At 42.8% G+C, this 18,245-nt stretch overlaps 1 protein-coding gene across 1 annotated transcript; it reads left to right on the top strand.

The window, feature by feature from the left end:
* The first annotated feature begins 443 nt into the window (after positions 1–443).
* On the top strand, positions 444–18,043 carry ppap2d (phosphatidic acid phosphatase type 2D). The gene is made up of 6 exons (XM_084570244.1): positions 444–1,004; positions 11,606–11,763; positions 11,913–12,199; positions 13,422–13,479; positions 16,226–16,402; positions 16,592–18,043. The coding sequence occupies exons 1-6, from the start codon at positions 803–805 to the stop codon at positions 16,694–16,696; spliced, it is 987 nt and encodes a 328-aa protein (XP_084426370.1). The 5' UTR covers positions 444–802; the 3' UTR covers positions 16,697–18,043.
* Positions 18,044–18,245: the final 202 nt, after the last annotated feature.

Genomic DNA, 18,245 nt, shown 5'->3' with positions numbered 1-18,245 from the left:
CATGATTTTCTGTCCAGATAAATCCAAATTGGTTACTTATTAGTGATGTGAAATTAGGTCCTTTCCTTCCTGGAGAAAATGAAAAACCTAAATATATGTCCTTATGTGTGAGTTTGGACAACAACAGAAGCTGTATGTAGGTCGTGTCGTGACGTGGGTGGGACAGCTGAATGCGTCAGGAGACATTTCATGGGGAGCTGTCAGGTCAGGCGGATCGAACATATTAAGAGCTCCAGTCGGATCAATGCAGATTGATTTAGTAGTTTTTACTGCGAAGCTTTGCAGACACCAGCATGCGTAAAGTTAGACCTGATGCCGACCGGAAACAAGGCGGGTTTTAACCAACAATTCACGAGTCCTCCACTGAGAGTAGGAGGGACTTTCTTTATTTTGAAAGTCCAAAGTTCAACCTTTCATTAATGGTGACATAAATGTAAATGTTTTCAGAGCACTCAATAGCTACAGCCAAGCTCCCACTCTGAAGTTTGTTGTGAGGTCGCTTGAGTCGGGCGTTTGTGTTCCCTCCTATTTCCAGTGGTCCTGCCTCGCTCTGGGACACTCTTGACTTTGATGAGAAACGTGTTCAACTAGCGGTCGATCGGTTGGTCGGTTGGTTGTTTGGCTGACCAGGGTGTACACCGCTCCTGCTGCTGTCAAACTTTAGTTAACATGGAGCTGTTTCAACGACGGCGGACGGACTAAAAAGTTTGGGAATTCTCATCATTCGTCGGATAGTTAGGACAGAGAGGAGCAGCTGCAGCTACGTTGGAACAAGTTGTCATTCTCCTATTCGGCTACAGACATGCAAAAGTTAAATTCTACTCACGGCGACACGCTGCCCCGGGACGCGGAGCTCCAGTTGCGGTTATCAGATAGCGGAGGAGCCGGGGAAGGAAAGGAGAACGGAGCCGGGAAACACTTCGTCCAGCGGTCCGAGGAGGAGAGCTCGTTTTGCACCAAGAGGAAGATGCTGGTCGGTTTGGATGTAATATGCCTCTTTGTCGGTAAGAATATGCGTATTTAAGCCAATTAGTGGTTTTGACACTTCAAATTAACATCAAATCCTATTTAATACAGTCTACTAAAGCGTTCAATACAGCTATTAGCCTAATTTTTAAGGGACACATTTGGTTTGATTAATTTAGTTTTATCACGCGCATGTCAACTTGGCGGGCAGACTTTTAGAAACAAACACAAAACGCAAGAGGAAAATTTGTAAAGTTAACGAAGCTGAAAATAGTTTTTCCAGAAGTCAAATGGGGGAAAGAAAAATAAAAAAAATTCAAAAGGATAGAAAACTGGAGCACGGTCCCCTCCAGTGCACGTGGGGGCAGGAGGGCGGAAAGGACACGGGGGGGGGAGGAGGAGGAGGGGGCCCAGCTGGCAGCAGCGGAGTTGTCCCGGGAGTTCATCTGTTCCCATGGTAACCTCCAAAGTTCCCGGGAGAAGAACGTGGGAATTGGGATAAAAACATCCCGTGCTTGTGTTCTCGTGAAGATTACCTCTGGTCGCTGAAATCTCGAGGTTCCCTCAGTGAAGATGCTGAACGTAGCCAAACAGCTGACCATGCTCAGCTGGAAGAGTGCAGGCTGTAATCCAATCTAAATAACGAGCAGGTTTCACTAGAAGATTATTAGTAACAACGTGTGGACAATAAGTAAAGGCCAACTCATAAAGGAATGTGCTTGTCTGTTATTAGACCTGTGGATACCAATTGAAGATGGCTTTAATAAGCTACTCGTGACAAGTCATGATTGTTTTACTAAGACTAAACTTAATAGCACATACACCAATCAGGCATAACATTATGACCACCTGCCTATTATTGTGTAGGTCACCCTTGTGCCTCCAAAACAGTTGTGACTCATCAGAGAATGGACATGGGCCTTCTGAGGGTGTCCTGTGGTGTCTGGCAACACAATGTTGTTAGTGGGGGCCTTTGAGGGCCTCTGTGGATCATCCCACAGATCAGATCAGTTTGGGATCTAGTGAATCTGGAGGCCAGGTCAACACCTTGTGCTGTTCTTCATGTTTTTTGAGTTGTTCCTAAACCGTTTTGTGTGTGTGCCTGTGTCAGGCTGCATCCTGCTGATCATTGCTATGGGGTGGGGGTGCCTGGTCTGGTCTAGGTGGGTGCTACATGTCTAAGTAACATCCACATGAATGCCAGGTCCAAAAAATTCCCAGCAGAAGATTGTATTGTCACAAGATGGTCAATGTTATGTACTTCTCCTGTCAGTGGTTTTAATGTTCTGGCTGATCGGTGTATAATGACAGTTTGTTTTAGGTTAAACCTGCAGTCAGAAATGTAGAAAAGTAAGCTCACAGTTAATCTGTATTTTTATTTGATAAAACATCAGAGGAGCCTTAACATCATCACATATTGCATGTGATTAGGTACAACTTCAATACTGAATTTGGTTAGAATAGAACAGTTGAATAAGTGGAGACTAAATAAGAGCTGAAAAACACTTTCTCTCAGTGTGTCCTTTTATTCACTTCCAAAATGTATTTATTTCAGTTTAAAATTATTCCATTTAACATTGATAATGGAGAAATATTAGTGCCTAAAGAGGTACATTTTATTATTTGGATTAACTGTAGGGTCGTTTAGTTCAACATGCTGTAATACATAAGGGTGTCATTCTATAGTCGCATGCCCAATGTAGATCTCCCAAGAATATAGAGACCACAGAAATGTACATGGAGGAAAATGGATGATGATTTACTTTGAAATTTGTTGCTTAAAAACTGGTAATATGAGAATACTCCAGCCAAGAGCCAGTACCACAGAATGTACACATGTACATTGTACTTGAGCAAATAGACTTAATTACTTTCCAAGTATGCACAGCCTTCGTGGCTCTGTTTTCCACTTGCTGTTGTTTACAGAGAGTGAAACAAAATTTAATTTTACAGGTTTCATGTCGTCATCCCACACGAAGGGTAGAGAGCACCAGTGTTGTGTGAGTGGTTTTTTGGACCGGTAGTAAATACAAGAGAGGCAGAACCCGTCTAGGCAGACCAACAGGTCTCATGCGCACTGGCAGTTAAAAGTCTAAGCATACGTAGCCCAGCAAACAAAACAGCAGTGGAAGGTAGTTAGTTTCATTGCCGTGTTATTCTTAACCCCTGCAGGTATGGTAAATGGTAAATGGCCTTGCTTTTATATAGCGCTTTTCTACCTATTGGTACTCAAAGCGCTTTACAGTCACAGACACATCTACCCATTCGCTCACACAAGCACACACACATTCACACACCAGTGCCACACACTGGGAGCAACTGGGGCTATGCTATTAGCTGATCACTCTACACATCTCAACAGTTTTGCTCTGGGTTTAGGATGTGGCTTGCAACCCAGCATCAGTCAGCCCAACTTGGTTTCTCATCCTGCCTCTTTCTATATTGATAATCATCAAGAAAGTTATCAGCGGAGGCCTGACGTTGACTCATATGTGGGCATTTGGCGGTGAATGTCATCACTGTTTGGAAAATAATTGGGCCCTTTATATTATTTAGCCCTCTTATCTCTGACTAAGAAAAATTTCCCCTGAAAATGTCATCATCTGATTCCCGTAGGCAGTTGACCTATCAGCATTATTCATCCTCTAAAGGGGTTCTTTCACTACTGTAACTGGAATTTTACCCTGGAGCATCCATCCTCATTATGTGATCAAGTGAAGAGGCATTGCACAATGCCCTGAGGTTTTCACTATCTCTCCATGTGCTGAAGTGTTTACTTCACATTTAAAGTGGCCATCAAATGTTAGTATGCAGTGGTAATATAATGACCTTAAATCTGTTTGTGGAATGCTGAGATACTGAGGATATTATCTGATTATCTGACTCACTTCACCTGGTTTTATTCTTACTCAACACCAAGCTTTTGTAAGGCAGTGCTGTTTATGAGGTTGTTTGGACATGTACGTGATAGATGCTTAACAAAGATGGATTGTTCTGGTTCAGCTCTGTGCCAGTAAGTGAAAGGCTGCAGGAGGCAAAATACCTGTATCTGTTCAAGTGTTTGCCTGTGTGTTAAATTGTGTGCATGCATTCCTGGTGGAACACTGGGGGTTTGACTCAAAGGGGGCTGACAAAATCTTCGCCCCGTGGCTGCATGTAAAGCCAGCGTCCAGCCACCCAGAGGTCAGGAGTTTTGGGGTGTTTGTCATTTCAGACGAGCATGCTGGTGCAGGCCTTCTGGTTTGCACTGCTGCTTCTCTCCTACACAGGTGGTCCTCACTTGTTATCACCCCAGTAAAGTCAGCTATTGTCTCTCCTGAGGGTAATTGGGAAATAAATGGAAGTGGCACTTGGAAGCTCACCATTAGTTTATACCAGTTATATAACAGTTACGATTGGCTCTAAGGTTGGCTTTCCTCTTTAGGTTCAATACAAAAAACTAAGTTCTACACATACCTGATGTGCACAAAATGTTTGCCTAGGTTAAAATAAAAAAAGTAAAATTGCATTTGCAATAATTTGGTTTGTCACAAGCTGGTAAAGTCACTAAAGAGTAAAACTTTGAACAGAACATGCTTTTATTCTAATAGAAAGAGAAAGCTGGTGATTGCTGTTGTACGTCTGGATGTGTTTTTTGTTCTAGACATGAAGCAGCTTGCCAGGACGAGATGACTGGTATCTACCTAAGAAATCTGAATCCTAGAAGGGCTCCCTCTTTTCACCTTATCTCTGCTTTAGGCCTCTTCTCTTTTTCTCCTCTTCAGACAAATGCTATTTTGGGCCTGGCATATAGTGAGTGTGTGACTGTGTCTTCTAATGTGTACATTAGTTTCAAGCGGGTGGCGGGTTTAAGGGATTTTGGTTGTGTTCCTTTGGCAGAAAAAGTTGCCAAGTGAGTGAGAGAGCAAGAGAGCAACACGTCACAGCATGCTGGTGTGTATCAAATTGTCTCTGGTGTGTATGTGTGTGGATGTGGGTGGATGTGTGTGCATGCCTGTGTGTGCACGTGTGCATGAGTCATTTTGGCTGTTAATGCAGACACCCCACTACAGCTGCCATGTGCGTGCTGTTTGTTGACAAATTTGCCGGTCCTGTTTTGCTCCATGTCATAGGCCCAACACTCTGAAGTTATGGAACACGTTGGCGTCGCTTTGCGGCTGACAGATGGAGAGCCATTAAAAAGGGCTCCGTCAAATCTTTAGCGAGTGGAAAAAGTGATTTCGCGTACTCCCCGTCATTAGTGTATTAATGCGTCTCCCTCCTATTTGACAGCACTGCAGACGTTCGGGAATCCATTAAGTGATTCTTTGCCTTGACATACCACATGGGCCCATCTACTGTACTTTGCTGTACGTCTTCAGTCACCCATTAGTCAGATCAGGCCTAAGAAATGTCTCCGATGCCTAAAGGCTGAGGGACAAGTGAGAGCCGGAATGACTGAACAGCCCCAGGGAGGGGGAGTAGAGTGAGACGTGAAAAGAGAGAAGGGTTGAGGATCTACTGTAGGGGTCAGAGGTCAGACCCATGGGCGCCTTAAGGATCATATACACAGCTGTCTGTTTACGTCCTAGTGAGGAAGTAGTACTCAGAAAGGGATAGGAAAGGTTCAGACAGCAAATAGCTTCAAATGTACTTTTAATGAGACAGCTGCAATCTTCTCCACGATGATGGTTCCATAAGTGCCCAGGGTGGTCCATAGGTATTAGCCGTAATGAGTGAATAACGATGTGTGCAGCACTCTAATCCTCTGTGCTCATTACCTAGAATGGGTCTGGAGAGACTTACCACTAGACTATCTACCTGACTCCAAATACAGGCTGTACCCTTGCCTTTGCATCTGTCAGAATTAATGACTAGTACTCTTTTGTTGGTCCCACTATAAGACGACTTACCCTCGACTCTTGGTGCCATTGCATGGTTATCCGTCACTGGGATCATTTTATAAATGTGCCAGATCTCACCTGCTGGAGACTTCTCCTCCCTTTATCATCTCAAGCTCCACTCTGAATTTGTTCCAACTGCACGTTCCTCTGCAAACCCAAACATGCTAGTTCTCAACTTTCCATACCTGGAGTACTGCCACAGCCAGGTTACTGCATGCTAAATAACTCCCCAGCAGTCTAGACCACAAGCCTGTGTTGTTCTCACATTTAAGGCAGCTAGCCCTCTCCTCACCATGCACACCCTTACCTTCACACCACAGAAACCACCAGAGAACTCTTTAAAGGTTCCAAGGTACGTACCACAGTGGTGGGTCCTTAATGTTCCTGCTGAATCAGACAGGCAGACAGACAACCCACTTCAAACCTCACCTCTCATACCCTGAGCTCCAGAGCCGGGCTCCAGGAAGAAGGGCAGTGAAGTGTGGAGAGAACAGAAGCAGCTGTGGGAAGCATGTCTCCACTGGCCAGTGGCAACAGTAACAGAGGAGAGGGTAAGAGTTCTCATGGGCACTTGTGGAAGGTGAGGCAACTTAACACAGCTGGAACTACACGCCTACAAAAACCTTGTGTTTCAGTTTACATGGTTACATAACCATATCATATTCCTTTGTTCTATGTGCGTTTATTGATTTAGTTCAGTAAAACTTAGACAAATATCATCATTTTGCCAGCAAGGTATTTTGAGCAGCACTATTGTTTTTCTCTGGGCCTTTGTCTCTCTATATGAGGTGGATGCATGATGGCATGAAGAGGTGGGTGCACTCAAGAAGCTGTGTGGAGTCCAGCTGCAGCAGATGTTGATGATAGGAGATGCTTTACAACGATCCAAGACTGTTTTGGCTCCAGTCTCACTTTGTTCTTCATTGACAGATGTCTTTGTGATGCCATCAGGGCAGACAAAACAGATGAGCCTCTCAGAACAATGCAACCAGTTTAAAAAAAAAAGAAATGGCTGTGTGTTAATGCAGGAGGCTAACACTTAGTCTTTTCCCACCTATCCAATGCTTGGATCTGGCCACCAGGAAAGAGCAGGAAGAAACAACTTCTGCACTCGCATACACAGAGTACTTTAACAGAGGTTGTTGCAGTCTATGACTGCCAATCATAATCACAGCTTTATTGCAAATGGCTTCACCTCATGTTAAGTGTTACCTGCCCCACAGTACACAGTTTGTGTGTCTCTTTTTTCTTTTTGTGTGCTTGAGTCTGTGTTATGAGAAATACAGTTTCTTACCAGGAAGTAGACTTTTTTTTTATATCCGACATAAAACAAATATTTGACTGCTACTAAAATGCGTTATGCAAACTGATTACATAACAAATCAAGGCTAACTTATGGGAACAGCTTTGTGCAAGTTAAGTCATTGTTCAGTTACATTAACCCACACAGTCCAACTACAGACTGCTGTTTATGAGCGTGCTAGGCAGGCCACCATGTTGCTCCTTGTAATGTCGTTGCCATGATTATTTTGCTTACAGTGATTAAAATTATGACACTGTTCAATTCCATTCACTGGCTTGTATTTTTTTCAAAGAGTGACTTGAATCTAAACAAGCCATTTAAAAGTTGGTCGTGAAACGCTGCTACATGCAAGCTGGTGAGGGGCCCAGTGAGGTTGGACCACCCGCAAAAAGGTGCTGCAGACCCCAGGCTCAAACCAGTCCTAAGCTGCTGGCCAGATGGACCTGCGTTGACAGGTCACTAATTGTCTGTCCTCCACTTCTATCAGAGGGCAAATGTATAACGAGGTCTGCATGGTCTGATATTATTGGGTGTAATGAAGCAGATGGCCACTACTGTGGCTTAGATATAGCTTGAGGCTGTGTCATGCCAATCTATGAGCATGCACAGGCAGAGTGTCAGAGTACAGCAGCATCCACAGGCTGTTTGCCCAGATGCATGCCTTCAGAACTGTTAACTGGATCCAGCATGGGTTGTTTGGTTCTGCTAAATTGTTTTTCCCCAGGTGCTAGTGGCTTATTTTGTGGTTTGTTTAGTTGTCTGTTAGTCTATGTGGCTTTGAGTTTGGTTTGTTTGCATCCAAGTGTGGTTTTTATGTGTATGTGAGTGTTCAGTATGGATGTGTGGTGGGGGTATTCTGCTGGTTGAGGCGGGGTCGTGTTTACAGAGCGGGTCCCAGCAGAGCCCAGATCTCTGACCCTCACATTCCAGAACCACCACTAATCGCCTCCGTCTGCTGTTCTTCATAGAAAGCCTCGCTGCATCTCTCTTGGCTCCATCTTTGCAGTTTTCTCTCACCCCAGTATTACTGCCCTCACCCCCAACAATGTCAGTTATTTAGTGCCTCCTGCCCATGCAATTTAACCCAGTTTGTAGTTGGATAGTGTAATGATTAGCTCAGGTTATGCAATGTGACGTCAATCATGTCAGTGAACAACTGCCCTTTGCTCTCATTTCTTTAATCAATTTCTCCATACACTCACATAGAGTTTTTTTTTCCCATTTTCTTGCTTTTGGTTGTTGTTGTTCTGCTCTCACAGTGAGCTCATTCTGGGCTGTGGTCATAGATGTGTAAATTAGAACCAGAAGAGTTTCTCAGAGTGAGGCACATATCCCCACTTCTCTTTCCTCCCTCCCTCTCCCCCTTCTTTCTTTCTGTCCCTTTTGACTATTTGAAAGCATTCCTGCTTTGAATGTTGGGCGACCCACTCCTCTGCCTCCTTTTGGGTCCCCTCGTACTTCTTGCTGGCCTGGCTGTCCTTCAAGCACGTCTTGGCCAGGTGCAGAGGTTTGCTCACAGCTGCCTGACAGATGATGTGATGGTCTCTGGAGTGTTTCTGTGTCTTGTTGCGAAAACATTTTTGAATGTAGTTGCAAAGCATAGAGGTTGACTGTGAGAAAGGAGCTTGTGATTTGCGTGCGATTGTGCAGCTGCAGAATAACTTTACAAGTGGTTTGTAGTGTATTTGCATTTTCAGTGTTCTTTATTATTTATACAGCATTAGTATGTGTATGAGCAAAAGGCAGACAACACAAGGCATCAGTATTGGCAGGCATGATGTTATAAAATATACATCTGTCTGGCTCAGCACTTTCTGCGTACTGTTAGACCATATGCCTTGAAAATGATCCCTTAAGAAGTCAGTGATCCTGCTGTAACTGCAGAGTGCTTGTGCCGTAATGGAGACTCCATCCATTATCGCACTGCCAATGCATACTGATTATTGAGAGAGGGCAGGCCGTATTGTGGAATCCCATGAGGATGCAGAGAATGGTTGTTAAAGGGCGAAATGGAAAACAAGAAGCCTCTAAACTGCTGCAAAATTTGCCACAAAATTAGAATTTTAAAACATTTAGCAGTAATATTTATGAACACAAAAACACCCCAATATATATAAACATATATGACATGTTTTTATATACGTTGTTGCCCATGAAGATGGATTCATTTTATTTTTAACATCTTCTCATGAAATGATTGTGACAATGTGATTTGTATCAACAGGTATGAAAAATCTATGACAAAAGCTTTATGGGCAACAGTGTATGACTGCATCCTCCTTCTTAAATGCAGCCAGTTTAGTTTGTTTGCATTGCATTGCTTTCCACTTTAAACATATCAAATGCAGTGTGTTGTGTCATATCCAACGGTCCACACCCAGCAAGTTTGAACCGGCGATGAACCAGACCAGGATCTCTGTATGTCTCCACTTGCATATGATCCATACAGATAAGGGTATTTTGATTAGGAGATTCAGAAACATGCATTTTATGCAGATGCCAAAAACCAGGATAACCCTATGAAGGTCATTCATTTTAAATGAGCAACACACCCACAACGTATAATATTACTATGTATATATTAATATTTCAGTGATCAGATTTAAAGATTTAAAGCCAGCAGTCTTGCTATTCCCAAAGATATTTTGTGTACTGGGCAGTAGCTAACTTGAAGACCACCTGTCCTTATGGTGTAGTCCTTAGAGAGCACCACTGGAACACAGTGTCTCAAAATAATACATTAGGATTTCACACATTACACAATGCACAATTGTTTCTTTTATGTTACCTGATAAAGTTATATTAAGAACAATAAATTAAAGGTGACTGAATGAAGATGTGTGATGCGAGCCGCCTGTAGACGTGGCAACTGAATGAGACGAGTGAGAGATCGGGGTCAGATGAGAGGTGTTTCCTATCTCTCCCTCTCGCTCTTCGTTGGCGTCACAGCCTGTGCTATCTGTCCTCGGTGCGTTTCCCTCTCGCCTTCCCTCCCGTACTTCCTTGACGTGTCTTGAAAAGTGTGTCTGTTGTTGTCTGTGTTTTGTCTTTCTGTTGAGGCAGCCTGACTGTGACTATAGGAATTCATCAATACACTCTTGTGACTGTAGTGTGACTTTTTAATCCATACTGACTGACTGTGTCTGTCTACGTCTGCATATGTTTTCTCTGCAGACAACCTTGAATTTATAGTTTGTTACCCTGTTTTCAGTGCAGTTGAATGAAAGGTGTGAGTGTTTTTGTTTGTGGTCTGAATGGTTGTAGCACACAATAGCACACAATAGCTCAGTTTGAAGAACACCAATGTGGAAACCAGTGTCCTCGGATATCTAAGAATAAATAAGCCAGGTATTAATTTCCTGCTCTTTGTCTGGCACAAGTTGTTGATTTGTCATGATAAAGACGTGTTCTGGGCCATTGTTCATAGTATGTTCGAGTGTGTATTTTTGTACTGTTCCTATTGGCCGGATTTTAAATGTGTATCCTGTGCACTACTCAGTCACGTAGTCTGAAAGATTCCCTGGCAGGAGCAGTGTTTTAGCCTGGGTGCATTCCAGCCAACCAGCAGGCCTGGGATGACAGGGAAAGGCACAGAGGTTAATGATTAGTCCCATGTTCTTGCTGCATTCCATGGGGTGACAAGAGGACATGGGATAAGGGATAGAGAAATGGAGCATGCTGGGCAAGCCTTTACAGGCCTATTTCCCAATTAATTTGAAGTGCACTGCTCAACAGAAGCCATGCAGCATAGCCTTCGTTGGTCGAGGTACAAGCACCATCTCCCTTCTTATCATTAAAATGTTGTGCAACTTTTACCCAGTGAACTTTCACCATCAGGCTGTGAGGTTTGTTTGCTTAAGCAAGTCAGGCCTTGACTTATAACTGATAGAGCCCTTATAATTAGTGACCAACCAGGACAAATAGTGTGGGACGTTCATTAATCTAAATTTAGATGGATTAAACTGTAATTTATTGGGACAAAGTGTGGTTGTTAGTTTACCTCGCCCTTTGCACAGTGATTATATTGTTCTCTTAACACACTGAAATGTTTTGTGCAACCTGCTCTCTTAATATCTTCTTCCTCCTCTATGCTCATCTCCTGTCTTTCTGTCAGTCAACCCGTCTCCTTCTCTGTGCCTCTGTGGTGGAATTAGACACATTATTAGCGTGGATTGCTTGATCACCGGGTAATCTGGAAATTAACGTCACCAAATGACTGACAGGCGTTAATGCGGCCATCCCTGTTATGCTGCATGTCGTGCCTTTTGCCCGTGAGACAGGAGAAATCCACTTTCATGAATGCCGACAGTATCAACTATGTCGTTATCTTGATCTCTCTGTCCTGTGTCTCTCTCTTCTTGTGATCCTCGTTGCATAGACCACATCACAGACATTCATCAAGCCATCTTTTGTTTTCTGTCTGCCCCCTCCCCTCTCTCCCACGTTTCATCAGCCTCGATCCCATTTTTTGCATGTGAGTTGAAAGCAGTGACTCCGTACCGACGAGGCTTTTTCTGTGGAGACTCGAGCATCACCTATCCCTACGTGGCTAGAGAGGCCATCCCTGACAGCCTCCTCATCGCTGGTGGCATAGCCATCACTGGAATAACAGTAAGTCAGTTATACCTTAAAGCATCTATTTGATAAGGTGTAATGGAGCATGTGCTCATATTAAATGTGAAACAAACATATTTTCACGTTGCTAGCCTGTGAGGTATTAATGTTAACTAATTTCTCTTTCTGTCTTATTTCCTTCACAGATCGCATTGGGTGAATGCTACAGGGTGCGCTTTCGAGGTGTAAACTCACGGGCTTTTGTTCGAAACCGCTATGTGTCGTGCCTGTACAAGGAACTGGGAAGCTTCCTGTTTGGTTGTTGTGTGGGTCAGTCGCTTACGAACATGGCTAAACTAAGCGTCGGTCGCCTTCGACCCAACTTCCTGTCTGTCTGCAACATCACCTATGCATCCATTAACTGCGTTCCCGGCAGCTACGTGTCACAGGTCACATGCAAGCAGCCTAACCCGAAGATGGTGGAGGAGGCAAGGTGTGTGCTTTGTGTGCGTGTTTGTTTACAGGATAAAGAAAGCTTAATTAATCCCCAAAGGGCAATTCAGTTTCTACAGTCCACCATCTAGACATACAACCATTCACACAACAATAGGCAATAGCAGGAGTAGATATAGCCTGGGTCCAGTTACAATTAATAAGGAATAAACAATTTTCTTTTAAAGAAAAAAAAAACGATAAAAATAACAGCCCAGAATAAAAGGTAATAAAAAGGTAATAATTTCCTCAACTCAGTATTTAACAGCGTAATAGCTGAAAGAATAAATTATCTTGCATAATGGTTTGTCTTTCTGGCAGGCTGCATAATAACGAATTCATTTCCAAGAATATGATGTTGGTTCATCAGACTTTTTGCTTTTGGGAGGACACGTTTCTCCCAAAGAGAATTCAGGTCGCACATTTGGACTGGTTTCTGTCCTTCACTGTTATATTACCAAACCAACAAGTGAAAGAAAAAGTAAGAAGGCTCTCAATATATGACAAGAACACAGTGCAAAGTATGGACCTAGAGACACCAAAGGAATTAATCCTGCGCAATAAATGAACTCTCTGCTGGCCACGTTTGACCACTGACTTAATTTCAAACTTCAGCTGAGAATCAAAAACCGTACCCAGATATTTAGAAGAATTTACAATCTCCACATCCTCACCATGAATCCTGTATACTGATGTATTTGTCACTTTTTTTTTTTTTTTAATCAGTGATGAGTTCCTTAGTTTTAAAGACATGGAGGTCAAGAAGGCTGTCGTCACACCACTTTACAAAATCAGGGAGTGCACGTCCGTGGTCTGACTCTGCACCATGGAGGAGTGGCCGCAGAGCAATATCATCTGAAAATTTAACAATAAAACTGTCATCTTTAAGAGACCTGCAGCTATCTGTGTATAAAATGAACAACAGCGGGGAAAGTACACAACCTTATGACCTAACACCATTTACTGAAACCTGCTGTGAAGAACAAGGCTAAAAGCTGGTCAGGCAGATCAAAATGAGAAGCAAGCCTCTCAATTAAAATACAAGGCTGCATTTTGTTAAAAGCTGATGAGAAGTCAGCCTGGCGTGAGATTTGGGTTTTTCCAGATGCTTATAAATTTTGTCTAGGATAAAAAGTTTAGCATCATCCACTCTTTATTTGTTCACCTTCACTTGTGGAGTTAATGTGTAACCATCATGTTCTTTTTTTGGTCTTCTCTTTCAGAAAGTCATTTTTTTCTGGCCATGCTTCTTTCGCAATGTACACCATGCTCTATCTGGCAGTAAGTCACCTCTCCTTCACAAACACCAACACAGACATGTGACTGTCATGTTCACCTGAGCTCATGTTGTGTAATTACGGTATTAGACACTGTGTTTACAATGCTGGGGGAATATCACACCTATCACCTCTTTTTCAGTTATTAAAGACAATTCCAGTCCCTAGAGGCCAAGAACACTGTATGCAGCTATTAACTAAGCTAATTAAACATGCACAAACACACAACGAGACATGTGCTGTTAAATAAATTCACACTTCCTCATCGTGAGGGAGGAGATCTTTGAGAGCAACAATTCTCTACAGGCATCCTGCCTCAAATTGAAAGAACTAGTGAGACGGAGCGATAGAGAGAGGGGGGCAGAGGGGTGTGTGGGTGAGGGAGAATGTTTTCCACAGGGAACATGAATAGATGAAGAGAGTCCACAGACAGAGGAGGCCTTGTTGTGGGTCTCATTTAGGGGAGGGGGCGGTTGGCTGAATATGCCTGCTGAGAGATCGACAGGCTTCTTTCAGCAATGGACACCCTCTCGACCCCCCCAGTCTCCTCCATTCTTCATCTTTCTCTTTCTGTGCCGGTGCACCGCCCAGCAGTCATGGGTACATTGTGAGAGAGAATAGTTAGAGGGAGACAAAAGCACATAATTGTCCAGTGTTTTTTTTTTTTCAGTCCAGAAAAGGTTTACAGTCCACATACACTGCTTGGCCAAAAAAAAAGTCGCCACCAAAAAAAAGGTCGTTGGACTGCCTTTAGCTTTGATTACAGCACTCATTCACTGTGGCATTGTTTTGATAAGCTTCTGCAATGTCACCAGATTTATTTCCATCCAGTGTTGCATTCATTTTTCACCAAGATCTTGTATTGATGATGGGAGAGTCTGACCACTGTGCAAAGCCTTCTCCAGCACATCCCAAAGATTCTCAGTGGGGTTAAGGTCTGGACTCTGTGGTGGCTAATCCATGTGTGAAAATGATGTCTCATGCTCCCTGAACCACTCTTTCATTATTTGAGCCCCATGAATCCTGGCATTGTCATCTTGGAATATGTCCATGCCATCAGGGAAGAAAAAATCCATTGATGGAATAACCTGGTCATTCAGTATATTCAGGTAGTCAGCTGACCTCATTCTTTGGGCACATAATGTTGCTGAACCTAGACCTGAGCAACTGCAGCAACCCCAGATCATAGCACTGCCCCCACAGGCTTGTACAGTAGACACTAGGCATGATGGGTGCATCACTTCATCTGCCTCTCTTCTTACCCTGATGCCCCCATCACTCTGGAACAGGGTAAATCTGGACTCATCAGACCACATGACCTTCTTCCATTGCTCCAGAGTCCAATCTTTATGCTCCCTAGCAAATTGAAGCCTTTTTTTTCCAGCTAGCGTCACTGATTAGTGGTTTTCTTAAGGCTACACAGCTGTTCAGTCCCAATCCCTTGAGTTCCCTTCACATTGTACGTGTGGAATTGCTCATACTTTCACTATTAAACACAGCCCTGAGTTCTGCTGTTGTTTTTCTTCGATTTGATTTCACCAAACGTTCAAGTGATTACAGATCACTATCAATCAGGATTTTTTTCTGACCACATTTCTTCCTCAAAGACGATGGTTCTCCACTATCCTTCCAGTTTTTAATAATGTGTTGGACAGTTCTTAACCCAATTAAGGGTTACAATCTCCTTAGATGTTTTCTCTGCTTGATGCATGCCAATGATTTGACCCTTCTCAAACAGACTAACATCTTTTCCACGACCACAGGATGTGTCTTTAGACATGGTTGTTTAAGAAATGAGAAGCTACTCATTGCATCAGTTGGGTTAAATAACTTGTTGTCAGCTGAAAGATAATCACTCATGTAGTAAATATCCAATAGGAGTCTCGTACCTATTTGGTTAGTTAAATCCAGGTGGCGACTTTTTTCTTTGGCCAGGCAGTGTATATTCCCCATAATTAACCATTTACTGAGCAGATGTCCTGGTGTTTTATACAGCTAGATTAAGTTATTCAGAGAGGTGAAAAGAAAACCAAAACCTCTTCTGTTTATACTCATGCAAAAGCTCCTTTCTGACCAGAAAGACAAAAATATGGTTAAGTATGGTGGGGCTGAATAAACGAAGACATGACAAGGCCTCACTCTCTGTTACCCCTGGTTTCTCCACTAACTTATACCATTGTTTCTTCATACATACATACATTGCAGGCAAGCCTCACACTTTGGTCTGCTGCTAGATAATGTTCAAAAAGACTACCTGGAGAGAATGTGTCAAACCTGTAGCTACACGCCACCTGAACACTGGCCAGCTGCTAGTGTGTAAGCATGAAGCAACACACCTGCTCTCTTCTGGGATAGGAGAAGAAGAGAAAGTGTGGGATGTGGGTCAGGCTCACTGTAGGAATGTAGGCCACAAGCTGGTGGCGGGCCCAGACAGAACTCTAGCCACCTCCTAAGCTGTCCCCATTTTTACAGACATCAGTCGTGTACTGTAGAGCTGATGCAGGTGATGAGGACGAACAAGATAAAGAAATAGTGTTTAGACAGTCTTAGTAAAATTATCCCAAGATGTCTTTCCCTTCTTGGTTTCAGGATGAGTGGATGACTATGTTTCACTTCAGAACTTGACTCATAAGATATAATTATCAGTTTTTGCTTGTGGGGCATACACACACACAAGTACCCACATGCCTTTATTGTGCACATGTCTATAGTGAATATGATAACAATATTTCTCGTCTTTTTTTTTTCAGTTCTATCTGCAAGCACGGTTGTCATGGCGAGGAGCTCGGCTATTGCGTCCACTCATACAGTTCCTCTTAGTGATGATTGCCATCTACACCGGCCTGAGCCGCATCTCTGATTACCGCCACCACCCCACCGACGTCCTCACAGGCTTCATCCAAGGAGGGCTCACTGCATATTGGGTGGTAAGTCGGACGACGCTTCTCTTCTTGGATATCGCTTTGTTCGTTGGATCTGTTTCTGTGTGCTCTCTGTTGACTGAGTTAGCTTAAACCTTCCGCTCACTCCCTCATTTTCCTTTCTAAACAGCAAATGAATGATAGCATGTGTGGTCTGTGTGTATTTCCTGACATGTTTTTGTCTGTGCCTTGCAGGCCTTCTACATCTCTTCCATGTTCAAGCCCTGCGCCCGTCCAGACATGTCTCCGACTTCTCTGTCCCTCGAGAGTCCACTGTCCAGCCAGCAAACTGTCTGTTAGCAGGTGCATGCAATCATTCCACGAATGAAGATGGACTGCAATAATATAGGGAGAATGACAGATAGCACAAGCTGAGAAGCAGGGAGAAACTTTCAAGTAAGGGAATCATTCTAAAGAGAAACACATGCTTACACTTTTGGAAATGTAAAAGCACATACATCTGCATTCATCTAACATATTTAGAAATACAAAAGCACATTTGACTGTGAGTCAAACCCGTCCAGTGAAAAGAACTGCATATACTACACAGTATATATAGTATTCTTCAAGAGGAATTGTAGAAGCTGCTAATGTTTAAAGTTGCCAGTTTGAACTTTTTCTGGGATGGAGCTAAGTACATTCAGTTTCTAGGCAGAACTCACCACTCTTAGCAGTTGACTGAGAGATGAATAAATGGTGTCTTCTCAGCTTGGAAAACATCACCCAGCATGTGTGAACCAAGACCATCAGACCTCATGTGTAAAGAGAGCTCTGTACAGGGTGACAGAACTGGCAGTGATGAGGATCAGGCACTGGCTTCAACTTCTAACCATCTTTACTTTCAGTGGCCTGATGTGCCACCGTGCTAATCAGACTGCCCCATGACTAAACAATAACCTGTATGTAAGCAAAGAAAAAAAAAGGTTTTGTGCTGTTAAACAATCTTATCTTTATTATTTGATTATCTAAGGCAGTGGCTGGGAGGAATCTGACCAGGTTACCTCCCTTCCTCTTCAGTGCCACATTTTTGTACTAACCACTTTGACTGTGTCTCAGAGGTGGAGGTTTGACTGAATTTTATAACCTCTGACCTTTGTCCCTGGACTCCAATCTCTGAGCTGCACCTTGATTTATGCCACTCAGACAGGACATGTGTGACTGCGACCCCAGCAGCCCTCCTGTGCAACTTTATTAATAGCACTTGAACATAGATAGTGGAACCTTCTAATTATAATCAATATTATATATTTTATCACAAGTTGGATTAATCAGTGTTTATTTTGTAAATGTCAGACTCATACACTATATTTGTTTAGTTATTTTTTTCTTGAAGATAATTATTCAAACTGAATGTAAATAGCTATGTCATTTTATAAACCACACAGAACTTTCAAAAGTATTAGTTCAAGTTTTGGACAGCTTATACGTGTAAGTGTTTGTATTTACGTCCGTGTTGGTCGGGTACAGAGATTGCTCTTGTGCCTGTTGTAACTACTAGACTGAGCCACAGATATTATCAGAAAGCTATATTTTTTTGTGTTCCCAATAATTGTTATGTGTTTGTTTTGTCTGTGAATGCCGCAACGGCAGAAATAACCACTGTACTCAAAAAACCAAACCATTAAAATGAATGTTGAATATTTTTAACTACCTTTGTCTTCCACTGTTTTAAACATTAACTCACTGAAAAACAATGACACATACTTGATTCATCTTAATCTCAGTATTTATGTCACCTTGATCGTCTCTATTGCTATTGAAAAGCACTGTCTGTAAAATGATTCATTTAGCAGTTTGTTACCTTAGGGGAATTTATTTTTAACTCACAGGATACTGTGAAAAAGTAAGG

The sequence above is a fragment of the Chelon labrosus genome, assembly GCF_963514085.1.
Source record: "Chelon labrosus genome assembly, chromosome: 21".
NCBI lineage: Eukaryota > Metazoa > Chordata > Actinopteri > Mugiliformes > Mugilidae > Chelon > Chelon labrosus.
Note: the sequence above shows the minus strand (reverse complement) of the source record. Positions and strands in the feature narration are given on the sequence as shown.

Excerpts from the sequence above, each read along its gene's own strand:
- ppap2d (XM_084570244.1), top strand. The coding sequence starts at position 803 with ATGCAAAAGTTAAATTCTACTCACGGCGACACGCTGCCCCGGGACGCG. Across the intron at positions 13,480-16,225 it reads ACACCATGCTCTATCTGGCA|TTCTATCTGCAAGCACGGTT; the intron begins GTAAGTCACCTC and ends TTTTTTTTTCAG. Across the intron at positions 16,403-16,591 it reads GGCTCACTGCATATTGGGTG|GCCTTCTACATCTCTTCCAT; the intron begins GTAAGTCGGACG and ends TGTGCCTTGCAG.